General features: G+C 30.4%; 2 protein-coding genes across 3 annotated transcripts; one reads left to right on the forward strand and one right to left on the reverse strand.

The window, feature by feature from the left end:
* Positions 1-279: 279 nt before the first annotated feature.
* mts (protein phosphatase 2 catalytic subunit mts) lies at positions 280-13,660 on the reverse strand. The gene is made up of 7 exons (XM_074137474.1): positions 13,529-13,660; positions 13,152-13,426; positions 12,819-13,028; positions 6,142-6,405; positions 5,873-6,045; positions 5,321-5,428; positions 280-3,598 (listed from the first exon to the last, which is right to left on the reverse strand). The coding sequence occupies exons 2-7, from the start codon at positions 13,254-13,256 to the stop codon at positions 3,526-3,528; spliced, it is 933 nt and encodes a 310-aa protein (XP_073993575.1). The 5' UTR covers positions 13,257-13,426; positions 13,529-13,660; the 3' UTR covers positions 280-3,525.
* Positions 13,661-13,850: 190 nt separating this feature from the next.
* On the forward strand, positions 13,851-19,989 carry Rack1 (Receptor of activated protein kinase C 1). Of its 2 annotated transcripts, XM_074137471.1 has the most exons (8): positions 13,851-14,096; positions 14,643-14,851; positions 14,952-15,062; positions 16,030-16,125; positions 16,212-16,322; positions 16,398-16,538; positions 18,639-18,692; positions 19,756-19,989. In XM_074137471.1, exons 1-8 carry the CDS (start codon positions 13,988-13,990, stop codon positions 19,933-19,935), a joined length of 1,011 nt encoding a protein of 336 aa, XP_073993572.1. In that variant the 5' UTR covers positions 13,851-13,987; the 3' UTR covers positions 19,936-19,989. The 2 variants fall into 2 exon arrangements, with proteins under 2 accessions (XP_073993572.1, XP_073993574.1); XM_074137473.1 differs by lacking the exon at positions 18,639-18,692 and having other exon boundaries at positions 13,852-14,096.
* The last annotated feature ends 964 nt before the right edge of the window (positions 19,990-20,953 follow it).

Here is a 20,953-nt window from a genome sequence, read left to right on the forward strand (position 1 = left end):
TTTGATTCAAGAAGCGCAGTAAAACTTCGGGCATGAAAGCAACACACTGTTAGAATTTTAAGGAATCCATTGAAACTATCCTAATTTCGTGGTTCATCTTTTCTGCTATACTTTCTTTAAACTAATTGCTCGCCCTTGGAAGAATAAAAAATAATTGAAAAATTCAAAAATTTTTTTCTTCCTAGGATCTTCTGATTCCGGTAATACGCTGATAAAAGGCTTAGAGACTAATGGTTCGGATGTTCAACTGACTTTTTTTAAAATTAATAAAAATGAAAATTTCAATAGATACAACAAAAATTTTATTTGCAATGAAGATGTATTATAATTTATTATTTTAGTTATTTGCTCAAAAATGTCTTCCTTTTTTACTTATTTACCAAACTTGTTCATTTACTAACATATATTCATATTTGTTTATAATATAAATAGTTCACAACAGAGTTATTAATCTCTGCAGCAATTAAAAAACAAAACTTATTTTTATGTCGGCTTAATCAATTTGTTTAAAAATTAATTTTATTTATATTAATGTCCTCTCAGATACTTTATTTTCTTAATGACTGTTAAAAAAAAAATCACTTTTTTTACACTTTCTCGTTAATAATGTTTTTGTCACTTTAGGATTTTACATAACTTAAGGGAATCTTCACGAAGAAAACGAAATAATAATTTAAACAAAAGATCGTCTTAAACATTTGACAAAAAAATACATTAAGCGTTTTTTTATGTTACGAGAAGTTCTTTACTGGTGCAATTTTGTTTTTTGTTTCTAAACTGATTTGCATGAACAGCTAACTGGAGTAGCGCTTAATAGATAACCGTAGTTGTAGTAGTATTAAACACGTTGACTGTCATGGTGATCAGGCTAATTAATATAGCGAAAAAATATGCTAATGACTACGGCAACAAATACTAGCCGAGTTAGTTTTTTCACAATTTTGTGGCCAGCATTGTCTTAGAGAGATTGTAATTATGGTTGGTAAAAGGGAATGCGAAGTAAGCAAAAGAAAAAAAAAAAAAAGAAGGAACTAGGCGCTGATCTCTGGATTATGGCATCATTGCCTATATACATACCGAGACATTACCAACCCAAAATTATTTATTAATCACTCCCAGGAACTAAAAAGCAAGAAGACAAGTACCTGGCATAACGCTCTCTCACGTAGGCAGACAACTTCAGATACCTTTTAAGATCAAACGCATACCGACATAGTTTCTTTTATAAGGGCTCTGGATATTAATTATTTCAATTCCTCTCTGAGTCCAAATTAATTTATAAATGTTCACTTTCGAAACCTACCAACACAAAAGTTTTTTAACGTTGTCAAGCAGCCATAAAAATGCTGATTATTAAAAGGAACTGAAATTCGTCAGTCACATATGCCACAATAGGATTATTGGGTGTTTGATTCTTCGGGTTTCTGACTCAAGTCACTAATATTATCTGATTTTGTCATATTTGTGTAAGCATTTTCAATATTTCTCGGTCCTGAACAGGTTTAAAAGAAAACAAAAAAAAACTTGACAATCAACGTGAGAAGATAATTATAAAAAATAATAATAATTTTACTTTATTTAGCAAACATAAGTTATCTAAAATCGACTCGTAACATAACCAAAAAAAGAAATCTCGCATGACTCACCTACTAATTGTAACAGTTATCACCAAAATAATATTAATAATAATTACTTAGTACAATTAAAATATACAAATATTAAATAATTATATATTTTTTATTTGGGAAAATTTTTTTTTTATTAACTATATACATAGTGCAAAATAGCATGTCAAAAAATTTTCCATTCGCTCCCCTTATAAATAATACTGTTGAGCTTTTTCTTGGATTTTCATGATTATTTTAAAACAGTTTCTTTTTTATATGTATAAATTCAATTAAAAAAAATTAAATAATGGATTGAAAATGCTCAGCATCCACCCTTTTTTATTGCTCATTCAGGGCGCCCCATAAAGTAACCGTTACTCTTAAATAAAGGAAATCTAAAATTATAGTTATCTTGTCAGAATAAATTATTTTCTTTCCTAGCCAATCATTTTTTGATCGTGTTAAAAATAAAAGTTTAGGCCCAGTACTTAACTCCAGAAAAATCTCAATTCATTTACTAGTTTAGTTTCACAAATGATGAACATTACCTTGTGCACACAGGTTTTTTTGAAAGTAGAAGCGTCAATGAAGTAGAAACAAAAAAAAAAAAATGTCAGGGAAATATTTAAGGTCAGAGTTAATTATCGAAAATCACAGTTCTGTTGCTCTGCACAGTTATTTGTGACTTCTAATCTTTGGAAAAAAGTACTTATTCTAATAAACAGAAATTACACTAGCTTTGGGAATGGAGATGCAGGAAAAAGACTGTTATTATAAGTTGATTAATATTGTATCAAAGGATTGAAAAGATTAAAAACAGGTGTCCACATAAAAAATTAACGAAAGGTGGCAGGAAATGGTAACGTTAATACAAAGTTCTATCGCTTCTTGTATAGTTACTCCTTGATTTAAAAAAACTGATATATACCCCCTACTTGTTTAGGACACTCTGAACTGCTACGTGAACACAAAATAGAAAATAAAGCATTACTGGAACAATAACAATTCAGTCATCCTAAGTTTGTTTCATTCTAAATTTAATATAAATTACTAAATTATATAATATTTCACAAATTTATGACGCATACACAATTGTTCGAAAAACTTAATTTTAAAAATTTTGGTATTGAAAAATTCCACTCTAAATAACTGCATTTTTAAATTTATTTATTAAATAAAGTATTCTTAAATTAAGTGGGATTATCTGTTTACATGTTTACTGGCAACACACCAAATTGTTAATTTTATTATTATTTTTTTATTTGTACACAATTTTAATTTTTTGTTAGTAATGCTGATAATTATTTATAATATAAATACAATAAGGCTCGCTGACAAGGTCCAATGATCAATTAACCCTAAAGTTTTCCACCGCGTTCTTACAGCCGATTGCTAGATGACAGACTCAGTACCATCCCCACTCTTTTCAGTTTACACAACTCGGGGGGGGGGGGGGGAAATGCTCTTTCTCTCACTTATCGGAGGGACAAAAAATTTGTAAAAATAATATTTTACAACTATAAAAAGTTTTTTTTTTTATATAAATTTACATAATACATTATTTATTTTTATATATATATAAAATTTAATTGTTATTATTATTATTTGTTTTATATTTTATACATACATAAACATAACAGGCTAAAAAATAAAATAATTTTTTTTTTTAGTGTGTACGATAAAAAAAAAAAAAAAAACAAAAAACTAAATGAAGACTAAACTGTTCTGTACATGTTTGGTTTCATCTTCTGTTTGTTGTTTGTTTTAATCCTATATACCTATATAACCTATATTTTAAATTATGTCTGTTTCAGATGTACTCAAAGGTGTAAGATAAGATGTAAATACGTTTTTCTTTGTTGTTTTTTAAATAAGATATTTTGGGCAGGCAGTAAGGTAAAGCTGTTAGTTTATGACTTTATAGGAAATAATCTGGAGTCCTGCGTGTAACGTGAGGTTCACCGCGTCTAGGTGCCGGATCAAACTGAAGGCTGTAACACAAAAAACAAACAGTTAATTAATGTAAGACAATAAAATAAACTGCTCTTTCATTCACTTATTCAATTAGTTTGGCCCACTTTGTACGGGATTTGTTCCAATTTTGTGGATAAAAAAAAAATTAAATTCAACATACTATATTAAAAAGGGATACTCAAAGTAAATCTATTGGTGTTAGTATAATTTTGATTGCGGTATATAATTGAAAATAATTTAATTCGATAAGACACTCATTTTGGCCGTTATCCAAATTAAAACAATTTAAGAGGCCAATTTTAAAGAACACAGTCATCCCTCGCTACTTTGCGGTTCATTTATCACGGCCTCAGTACATTGCGGATTGTTCAAATCCCCTAGCACCTGACAATGAGGCATCATCTGAGGAGCAGTAAAGCTCTCATTAACCTGTGCAGTAAATCATCTTCATCTTCTTCACTTCCACCGTACTGCACACGTGTTTTTCATCGACATTTATAAAGATCAAGCGAAGAGAAGCTATTGTCAGAGGTGAGTTACTTACCTTGTTATAAAAAAAAAGTTGTTTTAAGAATAAAAGAGTTCTAAAACCTTATTGATATTATACATACAATAAAAATGTAAGTATGTTAAAAATGAGAGGGTGACACTACTTCGCGGTTTTTCACTTATCGCGGCCGGTTCTGGCCCCTATTAACCGCGATAACTGAGGGATGACTGTATATCACAAATACCTCAGTAAAATTTTTAACACAGGACATAGATAACTTTGCAGACATCCAGGCTGTATAATTCAATTATCGTCTATAAATATGAAATACTGTTTAAGAACTAGGCGCCACGGTAGCCGAGCGGTTAGAGGCGAGACCTGCAAAGCTAATACGAATTGTGGTACTGGGTTCGATTCCCGGTCTTTAGGCCTTGGATTTTATTAAATGGTTAATAAAAGAAATTTACAGTAAAGTACGTTTGCTAGTCGCCTCCGTCCACGACACCTAATTTGGTAGTTGGACGTTAAGCCCCGCCTGAAAAAAAAGGCGATTACTTTACTTTTTTACTTTACTAATACTGTTTAAGAACTGGGAAACTTCCATGCGAAGTAGAAATTGCATAAGTAAAGTAAGCAATAAAAAATTAATTGTACATATTCATGTAAAATCAATCATTCAGTTTCATTCCTTTTTATGCTCTAAATTGCAAATATTGTTTGATAAAATTGAAATGATAATGACTAATAATTTGAGGTTAACCCATAGAAAGGTACGATTCACTATTAGTTTATCTCATTCCAAATAAATTCTATTAACCAACTAATTGAAATACTTTTCAAAACTTTGGGAAACGTTTCATACAAAAATAGAACACCTAAATTGATTCCTTTTTTGAACTTGAAAGGCGCACGTACATTTCTAGAAAACTGATCATATAAAAAAAAATCTTCAAATACAAATTTCAACCACTGATTCAAGGATTAGGGCATATAATTTTTCATATTATCATGCTACTACTGTAAGCAGTCATATTCAGATACGAATGTATTAGTTTGGATTTCGAAGAAAAAATAAGTGAATTAAATTAATACTTGTAATACAGTTTTGATTCTGAACGCCTAAATCCTTTAAAAGTCCTAAATTTTGGATTATCGCTTATTTAATAAAAAAAAGAAAGAAACATAACTCCATTTTCTCAGATTTTATCAGTTCAAGAAATTTTTGGGATAAAAAAACAGGTTTGCTTACAATGAATATTTTTGTGCATCATCTAATTCCATAATAGCTGCTTGATTACCACATCTATAACAGTAATTAGGGGCCGAGAAAATTGTCACCACATTACGATCATGACACCTGTAAGTAAAGAAAGGTAAATAAGTTTTTATTTAAAAGTCTTTCTAAGAACCGTGATACATTTACAAAAAAGTTAAACAGTTATTTTTTAATTTATATTCGTAATGAAGAGTCAATTGTCAACTCTGAAAGCAATGTATGAATTGAATGAAAACAATTGTTCTAATAACCCAAAAAATTACATAATCGTTTATAAAAATTAGATAGAATAACATTCGCTTGTTGACTAATTGTTTGATTCATTCAATAAACTTCAAAAACTGTTTTTATACAAGTGCTCTAATTAAAAAATATCTATAGACTGTTTATTCGTCATCATAGCACGTACGAATAAAATCAGCTTTATCTAAAGAATAATTTAGCCACTGTTTCATTGGCTAATAAATTCTATTAGAAATAAAACACTAATTTTGATAATTTAATTTTTAATAAATGCTTTATTACCAATTGTATCCTTCCATAACAAGTTGATGTGCTCTAGAAACGAGTGTAAGGCCATTAGAATGGTTAAACGTTTCAGAAATATCCTGACCAAATGTATAACCAGCGCCTCTTGGAGAAATACCCCAGCCACCTCGATCGTCTGGATCTGACCATAAGAGATCACACATTGGACCCTAGAAATTGTAACGTTAAATAATGCAATTAAAAAAAAAAAAAAAAGTGAAAATAATTACTCTTAGAGAGCATTATTCAGACCAGTATTAAATTACCTCATGGGGTACTTCTTGAAGACGATCTAGGGCACGAATATGGTCTAGCGTATCAATAGATGGTGATAGACCTCCGTGCAAACAGAATATCTGTCCATTGACTAATGCGGTTAATGGCAAATAATCAAATAGATCTGTGAAATATTTCCAAACATTTGCGTTACCATACTTGCGTAGGCACTCATCGTAAAAACCATATACCTGGGTAATCTGGCGTGATTCGTGATTACCACGCAATATTGTTATTCTTTCTCGGTACCTAACCTGTAAAAATTAGTAAATAGGTAAAATTAATTACGTAAATTATATATTTAGTGTATGAGTATAAATATTTAATATATACTGCACAAATCGATTAAACCACTTTTTGAAATACCTTAAATTTAAATGTAAGAGCACTTGGTTCAGTCAGCTTTTTATAATTACCAAATAGTAAATATTACCACCATTAAACGACAAAAATTTTATGTTCATTAAGTACTAAATAATTTATTTCAGAAGCTACTTTGTTAATTCCGTGCTATAATGTAAATTGTTGCTATAATTCAACTCAAATTCATGTAGCTGGCACTGAATGGTAATGGTAAATTTATTTGAATTTATATTATAAATGGAATTTAAAAACAAAAAAAATGTACATTATTTCAACGCATTTCTCCACATTTTATTTTTTGAAGTTAATCGAGTTGTGCAGTGAAAGACTCATATAAAATAAAGGCTCAATCATAACTTGGTAGTCTTTACAAGTTTACTTAACTCCTTAGTGATATCTGAAAGATTGATTTTGCGGTTGTGTGAGAACACCTTGCTCATCAAGGGGATATAGAAAAAGATGGCAACTGTTTTGTAAACATGTATTCCTCTTATATCGGTAAAAAATACAAGAAAATTTAAATAATCAATAAATATCCTCATTCAGTACTTCTTTAAATTTAAGACAATACTTATAAAAAGAAATATCTAGTCTGCTCAATTTTTTCTTTGTACTCTTCTTAGACGTTCACACCAGGTCAAAACATATATTCAATAGAACTGGTTCTACGATGAAATGTCAGTGACCGTCACGGCGATGTTGAATCTATTCCTTGTACAGTAAGTTAACTGGGGCTCTTTGTTTTATTGTTCTTGCAAAAACACAACCCCATAACTTGGCGTCAATAACTAACTGGATATTCAATCAACTAACGTAAATATCGTACTAAAATCAGTAAAAAATCTATTGTTGAAACAAATTAATACATTTAAATTTTCTCAATAGCTTTTTTATTTCTTTTTAATTTCTAATTCCTCAAATAAAAAAAATTCTCGAATCTTAAAGACGTTTTAAATTCAAAATTTATCTTTACTGAAAGTTAATATTTGGAGATCTGAGGCAATCAGCGCCCGCTTCAGTTCTAATTCAGATTTTTTTTTGCAATTTTCTCAAAAATTGTTTCAGATTTTCGACCAACTATTATGATCATATCTAATATCGATCAAATGTTTTTATAATGATCAATAATATCGATCACACTTCTAAACGCGGCCATGATGTATATTACAATAACATATTAGTGTGATAAAACGTTTAGAAAATTATAACGTATCCTTAATTTAGAATCAAAATTGGTTTCATTCATTTAACTCTGTAATTCATTCGCTTTTAATCAAGTTATTTTTATATTCAAAAGTTGTTTTACTTTACTACTAATTTTAGTCTCTCTTGCAATATTAGCCCAGGGCTCAGTTCACTCGCGTACCAGCAACTATTAATTCAAACTTTTTCTTCGTATGGCTTCAATTATTATTATAACACAAATTTCTCTCCCACAATTTATTGGAATAATATCTAAATTTCCCAAATTTCAAGAAGTGTTCTTTAAACTAGTGAATTTGCTATCTCTTAAAACAAAAAAACTGTAAGTTTCACCTGTGCACAGGTAATAAACTTCGCTGGCAAATTAGCAAACACTTTCCTCGTCTAAATCCTTAGGATAACAAATGATCAAAATACTTAACCAAAAAAATGGAACTGAATAGATTATCTAACATCTGAAATCGGAGTTTAAAATAAAAATTATAAAAAGAACTCAAATTTCTTCAACTCTTAAGAGGAATTGGAATAGTCATTTCTTTTGGGATCTTATGCCCAATAACAAATAAAATCGTTCCAAAACAAACAACAATGTCTCACACAGAACCCCGTAGTATTACTAGGGCTTACCGAGCCTTCTCAGTCCAACACATCCTTATTCACACCTCTCTTGATTATGAAATGATTTCATTTTATGTACCAACATATAATAAGGCATCCAAGAAAAAGAACTACAGTAAATAACTTACGTAGTGGAGAGTTTACTCCACTAGCCACACCCTTTATTTCTATTTCATACTGAAGCAATTAGACACGGCCTTCAATTAGTAGTTCCTGTGAACCTTAAATAGTATATGGCATTTTTTTTAAGAATATTATTTATTTATTTTATATATTCAAGTCGATCTCTATTGCGGGAACATATTGAAAAAACAATTCCTACCAATTTTGCCCCTTACATAAATCTTGGTTACGCCCATTCTATTTTTAATGTGTTGGGTACGTTCTCAGAAGTGCATAGCAAAATTAGAGCAGTAATAATTCAGTTCGCTCATCAAACTCCCAGAAGCCAGTATTGCTAGAAACGTCTAGCATACAGACATAACATACACCACTCGCTTAGACTTACATCAATTACCATTTTTGGATTAAAAGAAAAAAAAAAAAAAAAAAATATGACTTCACAGATTCACTGTTCAAAAATATAAATTCTGTCCTCATTTTAACTTCTGTAAACAATCAAAATGAACGATCTTATCACATTTTTAATACTGATTTCCTACCTACCGGAAATCCACTCTTGAGATATCCTAGCCCTAATAAATAGTTTTTAGATAAAGGTCAATTATATCAAAAGGACAATGTCAATGTTTTCATAAAAAGAAAAAAAAATTTATTGTACTCATAGATCCTGACAAAATTTTATTGATCAAAATCAAAACGGGAAGAACAACTTTTGTACAGGAAAATGGTTTCTAATACTTTAATAATTTCTTGTAAATATGAAAAACAATACTTAAAAAAAGTAATAACTTATATTTGAATAATTTTCAATGAAAAATGTTTTTCTCGACTTAAAATAAACAAATGTAAATGAATGCAAGGTAAAAAACTTTTGGAATTTTTCTCAATTATATTCAATTAAAAAAATATTGTTATGAACGTAGGACACATTTCTATAAATTTGGATACTAAATTAGATCAATGATATAAGCGTTTATAATGATGAGCAATAGAAAAATTCCTAGCAATTCATAACAGAAAAATTTAGTGACCAAAAACAATTCTCAAAATATTCTTCGAATCATAGTCAAAAACCCCGTACCATCTTTTTGTATTTGATTGGCAGCATCCATTACTCTGACGAGTAACTTTTTCAAGTATGTTAATTTTTATCAGAGTACACGAGCTGCTTTAAGTCATCAAAAAAAAAAAATAAATAAATAAGCAAATTTTAATCGGGTGACCTTTGAGTTCAAGTTACAGAGCCTCGACGACTTATCCTCTGCCAGAGTAATGCCTTGGTTAACTAAGTTATTTCTTTTCTACAGTGGGCTAGGCACCATTGTGATATTTGTTTTTTTTTTTAATGATTTAAGGCGCGTCAACATTCAAGGTTATTGGCGCCCGAAGCTTTTTTCAGTGCACTGCCGGCCTCCGGACAGTGTTCTCTCGTTACAGACAACACTGTCCATCACCGGACAGTGAGCTGTAAGAAGCTCCTAGGAAGAGAAAATCTAAGGGTCAGCAGCTGGATTCGAACCCGGGACCTCCGCGTGGAAGTCCAGTATGCTAACCACATAGCTAATCCCTTCCCTACCATTGTGATATTATTACCCCATTTGGAATGAAGAACATATTTTTCAGAATTTATTCTCCTAGGTAAAGACTTCCAGTCTCCTAGTAACTGAGTATTGAAAATGTCAGCCCAAATGTTAAAAAACTATGCAACGTATTTATCACGACTGTTGCACGGCATGTGGATTTTGTAGAATCTATAAATGATAAGTGGGATTAAAACACCACCCTTACATTAAACCTCCTTAGTCCATCAACACTAGGCCAATATCAATTTTCAATAATCACCAGTTTTCATCAAGGTGTTAACTCCACATATTGGGCGATAATTTTCTAGCTGAACCCGTAAGACATGAAAGAGATACACTTTCCAGCAGTAGAGACTGCAATGACCGGGGCAATTGCCTAGCAAGTTGTCACATACTTATTAGGTGGAAAATTTCCAGAACTACGTTGATTTTAATTTCTTTTATTTCCCAATAATTGCCATTATTATGTACTACACATGTTCCTGGTCTCTTGAAGCCTCAGTATTTACGACCGAATACTTGAAAGGTAGGTTTACGTCTATTCGGAAATCTTTATCCTTCCCTTGACGTATGAAGAACACCGCCATTGTAGAAATCATCAACTGCACTGAAGCTCTACTCCACTAATACTAAATTACTGTTTATAGATTACTGAGTGTATTTTGATTAAAAAAAATCTTAGATAATGTCGTTTGGTTAGTATTTCACCGGTAAATATGCATGAATGCTATAAGTTTTTGCTAAAACTTTGTAGTTCAGTAATTGATCGAAAAATTATTTAAGTTTTTAATAACCTTTTTTTAAAAAAAGTTCTGCAAGTAACTTATTTCAATTATTCTTTATAGATCATCTTTGTATAAATTTTGTTGAAATAATTCTTCGATATTCAAACTTTGAAATATTAATTCCAGATTATGTAATTCAAGGCCTGATGAATTATAAATCTTTGTTTTCCAAACTAATTGCATTTAATTACAGTTAGCCATTGGCAGCAAATTTATATTACGGGCAGATAAGATGTTAAAAAAAAGAAAGTTTATTACATATAAATTTAAGGCATGTAAACATCTGAGATCAGAACGCTGGTGCATTTTCTGAGCACTGAAGGTACCAAAAAGAATTTTCCCAATACAAAAGAACGTGAGCATCGCCAGAGAAAGGGTTGTAAAAACTTCAAATCAAATGGCCGGGACTAACCAAATATTTATTTGCATTTCTCTTACTCTTTCCTTTTCCACAATAGATGTTATTATTATTATTATCTTATCTCGCATTGTTTTAAGATTGTTTATTCCTCGGATATTCTAGGTTTCGTAACATCTTAGTAAAAATGGTTATTATGAAATGTTACGAAACTTTCAATACTCATAAAACAACCGAAAAAACATTTGAGATAAAAGAGAGCAATTAAATTCTCATGCAGAAATTTTAGAGAGCACTCAGAATTAAGATTGTATTAAATTTGGTATTTTAATCATTTCTATAAAGAGCTATTCCAGTTTACAGAACTTTTAAAAAGGGGGAAAAAAAACTTCTGTAAATACATACATATAGGTCTATCACTTTTATGTGAAACATTTTCCACAAAAATCATTGCCGGTAGAAAAGCTTTCCTTGACCATTATTACAATTACACTCGAAAAAAACAGCGGATACCATTTCAACACTACCTTTACTTTTAAAAAACTTTTTCCTGGCCCAATTAATTAATTTTTGGAGAAACTAAAAACAGCGATTCTGTCGACATAAGCCGGTGAACAAACTACAATATTTGAAATCAACAAACATTTAGCCGACATTCTATGTTAATTTGACTATATATTGTCTTAAGAGGAAGAAGTTTGTGAAAGGTGTTCACAAAATTTTAATTCATTAATTAAAATTACATTTGTACAAATTATTAATAGAATTCAAAGCACTAAATATTTTGACAATTTAAAAAAATAACTTTGAAACTAAAATTTATTTCAAAATTAATGTTTTATTAAATATTAATTTCCGACGACTTATTATACATGCCTCATTCAATAAAATCAAATGATTGTTAGTGATTGTGAAATGTGGCGCAAAGGTTTTATTCAGTCAGTTATACTTAGAATGCGATGTGGGATAAATTGAGCTAGCAATTATAGTGAAAAACGTTTAAAAAAGTATGAAATAATCATTTCTATTAATGCATTTTGGGTAATTTAATTAAAAAAGACAATTCTTTGAGAAAATAGGGAATTGAACGAGCTAACCTAACAAGATGGATGAGTAATAGATGTTATGAAAAATACTGTAACAAGAAAATACGCTCAATTTATATTTCCCTTATGACCTTATCTGTTGCAAATTAAACTATACAAGCATATAATAAATTATCAGAGATAAATCTTGAAACAAGATAAGGTAAAAATATTTTCCTTAACACAGAACTTAACTTGTGGAAATTGTTAGGTAATATAACGTTTAGAACCTAATCAAATTAACAGAACGAAACAGTTTTATTTATTTATTATTTGTTCGAAAAAGGCGGAAGTTAAATTTATAGACCGTGAAAATGATAAGTACAAAAAAAAGAGAAGATTTTAGCATTTAAAAATATATTCAAGCAAATTTATATATAGAAATATAAGCACTTATACTCTTACATCGTATTTATTGTGAGGCAATATCAATAAAAAAGAAATTATGCAACTTCGGATTTTTCAACGAATAAACTTTTTTACTTCAAATTAAGAATTGTTGAAACAAAAAATAGATAAATAACTAAAATATATGTTAGTTGTACTTACCTTTAAAGCTACAAGTAGGGTAACTGTTTCAACTGAATAATACCCACGATCAACGTAATCTCCCATAAAAAGATAATTTGTATCTGGTGATCTTCCTCCTATCCGAAATAATTCCATTAAATCGTGGAACTGTCCATGGACATCACCGCACACTGTTACAGGACATTTAACTTCTTGTACATTTGATTCTTTCGCTAATATCTCTTTCGCCTGAAATTACAGAAACACAAAAACTAATTTAAGAAATTGAATTTAAATAAAGCACTACTTTTAAAAAGGACATATAAAAGAAAAAGTAAAACTGAATTTTATTTGCGTATATATATTAATTACCTTATCGCATAATGTCTTCACTTGGCTTTCTGTGAGTTGTTTGCATTCATTGAGTTGTTCTATCCACTGATCAAGTTCTTTTAAAGATGATTTATCTTCCATCATCTTGGATATTTAATTAAAAATTAAACTTCTACAAAAATATTTTTTTGTTTCCTCTCACTATTTATTATTACTCTTTTTGTAAGCAACACAAATAAGCGTACATTAAATAAAATGGCCGAAAACGCAAGTATTCAGTGAATCCTCTCCTCACGAACTTTCAGTGATGCCAACTATAAAAAAGGTTCGTCAAATATTGTTTAACTTATATACTTTTTTAACAATTTTAACATCAAAAAACTTCAATAGGTAATAATTATTAAGATGCATATTACCAAAATATTAAACTACTTTTTTGTTTACATAAACTTAAGATTGCGATATGTAAAAGGTTCCTATTGTTAATTGTTGTTAGACGTTCGAGTACAATTCAATAAATGATATCCTTGGAAACGTTCTACTAATTTGTTCTTGAGAAAAATCAAATAGAGACAATATTCTTAATATTTTTCTCACTATATACATAGAGAATTATATTAATGTCTAAATAATTGTTTTTAACTAATTTACAAAGCTCTTAATTTTATTTGTATAAATAGCAGGTAATTATTTGTAGTGTTTAAGGCATTTGTAGTTGAACGTGTCGCTGCGGTGGCTGGAAATTGAAATAAAACGCTACTGCCATCTTGTATCCTTCTTTTCAGGGCGCAACGTGTAATGTGTATGGCCTTATATTAGGCCATAGTTATCTGTGTAATCTTGGTTCGTATAAGTGTATAAAATAGACTTTATAAATGTCTGAGACTCTGCAACTACGGGGAACTCTTCGTGGCCATAATGGATGGGTCACACAAATTGCTACGAATCCGAAATATCCGAACATGATTCTATCATGTTCAAGAGGTAAACACAAAATGACTTAATAATGCTTTACTTTTTCAAGCATTGTAGTTTTTCCATTAATTCTTTTTTGAGTTTTTGATTAACTGTTTTTTTGAAACTGGTAATTTATGTGTTCCTATTTCGTATTTTGGCCATAGAACTGTATATAACCTTACTGAGGTGAGATTTTTATGTTTATATTTAATGTTATTTAATCAAAAAAGTACAATTTCACCCTCGGATTCCCTTTATAAAAGTTAATTAACTATGAAAGTAAGGTTAGTGTGGTGTAAAACAAACAAAAGGTCTATTTTGTTTTGAAAGTCAAAATACCTGAGAACCGTCCATATGAGGTGGTAAGCTCCTTTTTTTTTTAATGGTTAAGATTGTATTTAGTATGGTTTCTTGCTGTTTTTTTTATAGGTGATAGGTAAAATATGATTTTTATTTAGTTTTTTTTTTTTTAAATTCCTAACATTGTACATCAGTCACACTAGTGGGCAATTGAACATAACTTTACTTCAAAATACTGTATTCGTTTTTTAAATATCTGTACTTTTGTTCCAGATAAGACTTTGATTGTATGGAAACTAAGTAGAGATGATTCGAACTATGGTGTACCTCAGAAGAGGTTGCACGGCCATTCTCATTTTGTAAGTGATGTCGTACTTTCATCCGATGGTAATTACGCTCTATCAGGTTCCTGGGACAAAACTTTGCGGTTATGGGATTTAGCAGCTGGTAGAACAACAAGAAGATTTGAAGATCATACTAAAGTATGGTGACGTCTCAGACAATTACTCTATAGGCTCTATATATATTTAATTCAAAATCCATTTTCTCCTTGTTACTTGTGATTTTTTTTTATCTTTGTAGGATGTATTAAGCGTGGCATTTTCAGTTGATAACAGACAGATTGTCTCAGGTAGTAGGGACAAAACCATCAAGCTTTGGAATACATTGGCAGAATGTAAATACACTATACAGGTACCCTACAAAATGTTACACAATAGTTTCTTTTTTTGCTCTCATTTACTTCTTGTGTTATTATTAAAAACGTTTTCTCAGAAAACCACCATTTGGAGGTTTTCTGACTAGAGACTTTGCTGTAAAACAATTAAGTTGCAAGAGTTCTAATTCAGAACATATAATAAATTTTAATATTAGAAGTGGAAATATGTATCTGTCAGTTAATCCTCCAGTCCACGTTTTTATTTTTCAACGGGATCAGTTATTGGTTGTTATTTTGTTAAGTGATAATTTGAGTTATAAAGCTTCTGCCACACCTCTTTTGCTGAAGTAAGGGTTGGAAGAATAGAGTATATGTATGATACTAGAATTATTAAAAAATATTTTAAAACAAATTAAAAAAAAATTGAGTAAAGCTTAAAAATGAATTATTTAGTTAGTGTGCAACGAATTAGTATTATTAAATATTTATTTTAAGGGCTAGAAATGAACAAATGCGTATACAATTTAAATTTTAAAAGAAGTACTCTAAATGCATGTACTTCACTAATAAGAGGTTTTCTTCTTAAATTTATTTGTTTACGCATTATTTATTAATATGCAATAAATGTATTTAACAATTTTTCCTCCTTAGTATAAATGTACTGTTATAAATATAAATAACTGTTTCTAATTAAAATTTACCTTTCCACTTTTAAAACAATGCCCATCTTCATGATTCTCAAAGTCCAGGCAGTACTTGTTTTTTAAAAAAGTAATGTTAAGTACTTTTTTTACACACTAATTTTTGTTACTTCATTTTTTATTTTTCTATGCAAACTTTCTTACACAGAAATTGTAGTAAGACAGCTTTTCAAGTGGAAGTCAAATTCTTTAATGTGATGAAAATCCAAAACTGTTCAGAAAAAAAAAAGCATGGGTGGTACAAACCACATTTTCAACCTATAAATGACTTGCCATTAACAATTTTTTGGTCAATTTACAGGATGATGTTCATAGTGATTGGGTATCTTGTGTAAGGTTTTCACCCAATCATGCTAATCCAATTATAGTTTCTTGTGGATGGGATAAAGTAGTAAAGGTATAAATATAATTTTGAGAATTTAAAAAAAAATTATATTCTATTGTTTACTTTTTTAAAAATATATTTCTTATTTTTTACACTAGGTGTGGAATTTGACGAATTGTAAGTTGAAAATTAACCACAATGGACACACAGCTTACTTGAATACAGTTACTGTATCACCGGATGGTTCTCTTTGTGCTTCCGGTGGAAAAGTATTTTATTTTTATTATTCAATAAAGTTTATTATCAGAATTACATTTCTTTATTAAATAATGTTTATTTTTAAGGACTGCAAAGCCATGTTGTGGGATTTGAATGATGGCAAACATTTGCATACTTTGGATCATAATGACATTATCACCGCTCTTTGCTTCAGTCCAAATAGATATTGGTTGTGTGCTGCTTTTGGTCCATCAATTAAGATTTGGGTAAGTATTAAATTTATTTAATATAAAAAATGCTCTTGGATTTGTTACAAGTCTTTGTTTCTTATGGATTAGATTTTCTAATCACTTGTAAAAACGGAAATGCCTGTTTAATAGTATACAAATACGTTGATGTTATCTGATGTATAATCCCTTCTAAATAAGAAAGGAATCTTATTAAAAATGTTGAATGTTCCTAGCGTTAAAATGATGATTCAGTACTCTCTCTTGAATTGAACATGATGGTTTCGGATATGGGTCTGATTAACGCTCATTCATAGAATCAAACTTGCTATTTTATTCCAGGAGTGTTCATTATAACTTTTTAAAATCTATCAGAATTTCGTTACAATGAAAAATTATTTAAATTAAACTAAAAATTTTTAAAAAAGATATAGAGCACACATGGAAGAAAAAATAATTACAATTTCAGTCATTTTTTTTATTATTTTCGAAGCCGACCTAGAGACCAGGTCATCTGCAGAGCTTATTGACAATATAATATTTTTACAACGTTATTATTAAGTTGTATCTTCTGTCTTGTCTGCATATGAACAGTTCATTTTAGCAGAGTTTATCCTGGAATAGATCAGACTTAAATATTATTTAAATAATTGAAACCAAAATTAACGTGATAGTAGTATAGTGGAAACTGGTTGTTGGTAATTGGCATATCTGTAGCTCTTACAGTTGTTCCTAGTAAAATTATTATGTCTATAGAATTTTCCACTTCTATATCTGTATCTCTGACTATTTATTATTTATTAGAATTTATTAATTAGGCCTTTGGAAACTTTTTTCAGATGGTTTATTTCCATTGTATTTAAGTCAATCAAAATTGATTTTTAAATGATAAGGTCACTTTCCAAAATAGTTTTATTATTATTAGCTTTTAGAAAGATTTCCAAAAAATCGATTAAGGTGATCGACCTTAATTTAATCCTTATTTTTATAGAAAATTTAATTATGGAATACATAAATGAAACTCTTTGTGTGTTCACACTGTAATGTTTTATGGTCTTATGTTAATTTCACATTCATTTTTTTTCTCTGCACTTGTTGTTTTCAAAATCCTTTGTTATTGACAAGAACTTTGCATGATAACCATAACAGACAAAAAGAAATTGTCATGTTTCAACGTGGATATATATATATAGGTACGAGTGTAATACAATATGAAGTGCTCTTTACTTTACCATTGTATTTGTTGTTTTTTTACTTTAAGCTTCTAATATTAAATACACGAATTCTACATGATGATAGCCATAACTGACAATGAAATTGTTATGATTCGTTGCGGATATGGGGCTGATAGAACATGAAATACTTTTTATTACCTCAAAAAATGTTTAGCTTTTGCTTTTTAGAATCTTATTTAATAACGAAAAATTGTTGCAATGAATTAAATGAATCAGTTTTTGTAATTATTTTTTTCCACGCCATAATAAGTTTATGAATTCAAATGACTTCTGAAGGAAGTTTGCTGTTTATAATACGTGTTCCATTACAACTGCGGGTTAGAATGAATGCTTCTCATGAATTATGCAAAAAATCGCTTTCGATGTAGCGATTGCTGTAACAGATCCAAAACTAGCTATGGAATTGCCATTGTTAAGGCGTGTGCCCTTTGACGCTTTCCCTCTCTCTCCTTTGTGCTTTCCGTCCTTCTCGCACAGGGTCTTTTCTCGCAATATGCGTTATCTCGCGTTACTTCCTTCCTTTGTTGTTGCCGCCAATTATCTCCTTTTTTCCTTCGACTTGTATATTTATTTCTCCGTTCCCACGGTATCGAACCTTCCCCTGGTGTACTTCTTACCGCATCGCAACCAGCTTCGAGACACTTCCGCTGATATCTAGCACTTCGCTTCATCTGCATCTAGTGCATTGGTTGTACTATTATTACCCCTGCCTCATCTGCATCTAGTGCCCTATTACCCTTCACTCTTCCGCTTCACCCCATATCCAATTCTGATACGCCTCTTTGGGTCTAAACCCAAATATTTCTTCTAGGAGCTCAGCTACACATTACACACACACACATCTTTACACAATTGTTTACCTAAGCTCCTTAATAGTTCTTATTCCCTTCTATCGCTTATTTAGAGATCCTCCGTGTCCTGGCGGATGCTGTGTGCACTCGCTTCCGGTACTTCAAAGGTAAGTGTTTTCTTGACCATTTTCATTACTAAATATTTTCTTTGTATTTATCCCCCCTCGGGCACATATAGATTTAAATGACGTTTACGTCATCTTCCCCTCTCCGCATCTGGGTGTAAGCCTCACGCGCTTATAGCCATGATTCATTTACCTATTAAGTAATATGGAGATATTTGAACTAAAGCTGATGGATTATGAATTGATGAACTCCATTCCATTCCATTATATGTGATATTTTACTGTATGTACAGTATATTATGCATCCATTTCTTCGCATTTATTTTTACTTTTGCGGTCTTTTGTTTCACAAATTCTATATGATGAAAGCCATAACTGATAATGAAATTTCTGTGATTCATTGCGGATATGGGACTGATAGAATATTATATGATCTTTCCACCAGATTCCAATTGCAATAATATTTCTCATAATTTTTTCTTCAGTTTGGGGCTTTTTTAATTATATTTTGTATTTCCAATTTATTTAAGCTAAATTCGTTTTGAGATTTAACTGTGAACATGACTTTTAAAATTCTCTCTCTTTATTGCGTATGGCTAATCTCAGCGTAAATCACAAAACGAATAATCACAGAAAGTTCATATTGATATTTGGTTTAAATGCCAAGAGATACTTGGTTCGGGTGTCCAAGAGACCTAGAGCGGAAATCGAACCCAGATCTACAATTTCTAAAAATGCCGCTTTTGACGATCAACTTTAAACAACTGTCCTGCCGGGCAGTTTTAATATATCGTATCCTTGCGAACCGCGGCCTCTAACTACTAGACTCCCGTAGCGCCTAATTTCGGCTTGTAGTTTTATAATTTTTATTTAATTTTTTTTTTTTTAAAGAAAAACCCTTAAAGCAGTTCTAGTGGAAGACGGGGTTCAGCTTCCCTTTACAGTATGATTTAGGTGTAAAGTGCGACCTCATAATAATTAAATAATTTTAATTTCTTAAAAATTGCTGTAAGATAAAAATCATGTAAATGTTTGCAAGTGATTTGGTTTTAAGAATATTTTAATTATGAAAACTAAAATAACTTTTTTTTTTTTTAATACTCAGGACTTAGAAAGCAAAGATATGGTGGAAGAATTGAAGCCTGAAATAGTTCAGTCGCAAGTTCCGAAGGCCGAACCACCTCAATGTTTGTCTTTAGCGTGGTCAACTGATGGACAAACTCTCTTCGCTGGGTATACTGACAATATGATAAGAGTGTGGCAGGTGTCTATATCGACACGCTAACAAATGTAATTTTGTGATGTAAAAAAAAAAAAAAAAAACTTTTATAAAACTTGATTTGTATTACATCCTTTATTCTTTATTACTAAGCCAAAAGTGATCTCATTTATCGTATCCATTGAAATAATCATTTATTAAAGAGGACAGTTCTATTTCATTCATCCTCTATGGAAATACAAGATTAACGAAAGGTAACTGAGATCTTACGTTTATTAATTTATTTTCAAATTAAATTATTATTTAAAATATTCCAAGGGATTTAACATTATCCTTTCCAAAGTTCCTACGCATGTATCAGTGAAATACATATTTAGCTACATTGACTAAGCATAGGCGAAACCAATTGTACCCAGTGCCAAACTACGTAAGCACGACTTTTTGCAAACATTTAGGACCTGCTCTATATCAAGATTAAATAGAAGAAGAGAGAGAGAGACAGCAGCCCTGCTTTAATCCTTTTTTAATATGGAAACTTTTGGAAGTGCGAAATAAAGTAAGAAATAGTCAAATCGTACGCCAATCTACGGCCTGCGGATTCCTACCTACTCCCACGTCAGGTTTCTGAAAAGCAGCTTTTTCAACTTGCATGTTTGTAAATGTAAAAGTTGTATTGAAACATTTGGCTAGAAAATTAATTTTAGGCTAGTTCTTGGGAGATAGTAATACAATTGAGAATTTTGTGAAACCAAAATTCCAACTTTTGCTAATCGGCAGACCAGGAGTGCCATATCTTTAATTTTGTGCACGAATAATATTTATAAGAAAAGCAAGTCAAAACAAAATCCCGAGTTGGAGAATACCAGCCAATAACAAGCGCCTATTCAGGACAGCTTCATGTTCTCGCCACTTGCCGAAGAATAGGTTTCATTTTTTGATCATAAATTAATCTAGGATGGGGGGGGCAATTCACTGCCACCTTTCATTATATTTCGTTTTTAGAACAAATACTTAGTTGCGAGAATTGTGGTAAGAGAAAGTTGAATTTTCGTTTTCATCAGGTTTTCAAAAATATTTTTAAGTT

The sequence above is a fragment of the Rhodnius prolixus genome, unplaced genomic scaffold, assembly GCF_049639745.1.
Source record: "Rhodnius prolixus isolate KJV_2025 unplaced genomic scaffold, Rpr scaffold_5, whole genome shotgun sequence".
Classification (NCBI taxonomy): domain Eukaryota; kingdom Metazoa; phylum Arthropoda; class Insecta; order Hemiptera; family Reduviidae; genus Rhodnius; species Rhodnius prolixus.

What these genes read in the sequence shown, in the direction of transcription:
- Rack1 (XM_074137471.1), top strand. Translation starts at nt 13,988, where the DNA reads ATGTCTGAGACTCTGCAACTACGGGGAACTCTTCGTGGCCATAATGGA. An exon ending in GATTCTATCATGTTCAAGAG is followed by an intron (nt 14,097 to 14,642) that starts GTAAACACAAAA and finishes CTTTTGTTCCAG; the next exon opens with ATAAGACTTTGATTGTATGG. An exon ending in GATTTGAAGATCATACTAAA is followed by an intron (nt 14,852 to 14,951) that starts GTATGGTGACGT and finishes TTATCTTTGTAG; the next exon opens with GATGTATTAAGCGTGGCATT.
- mts (XM_074137474.1), bottom strand. Translation starts at nt 13,256, where the DNA reads ATGATGGAAGATAAATCATCTTTAAAAGAACTTGATCAGTGGATAGAA. An exon ending in TTCAAGAAGTACCCCATGAG is followed by an intron (nt 6,046 to 6,141) that starts GTAATTTAATAC and finishes TACAATTTCTAG; the next exon opens with GGTCCAATGTGTGATCTCTT. An exon ending in GTTATGGAAGGATACAATTG is followed by an intron (nt 5,429 to 5,872) that starts GTAATAAAGCAT and finishes CTTTACTTACAG; the next exon opens with GTGTCATGATCGTAATGTGG.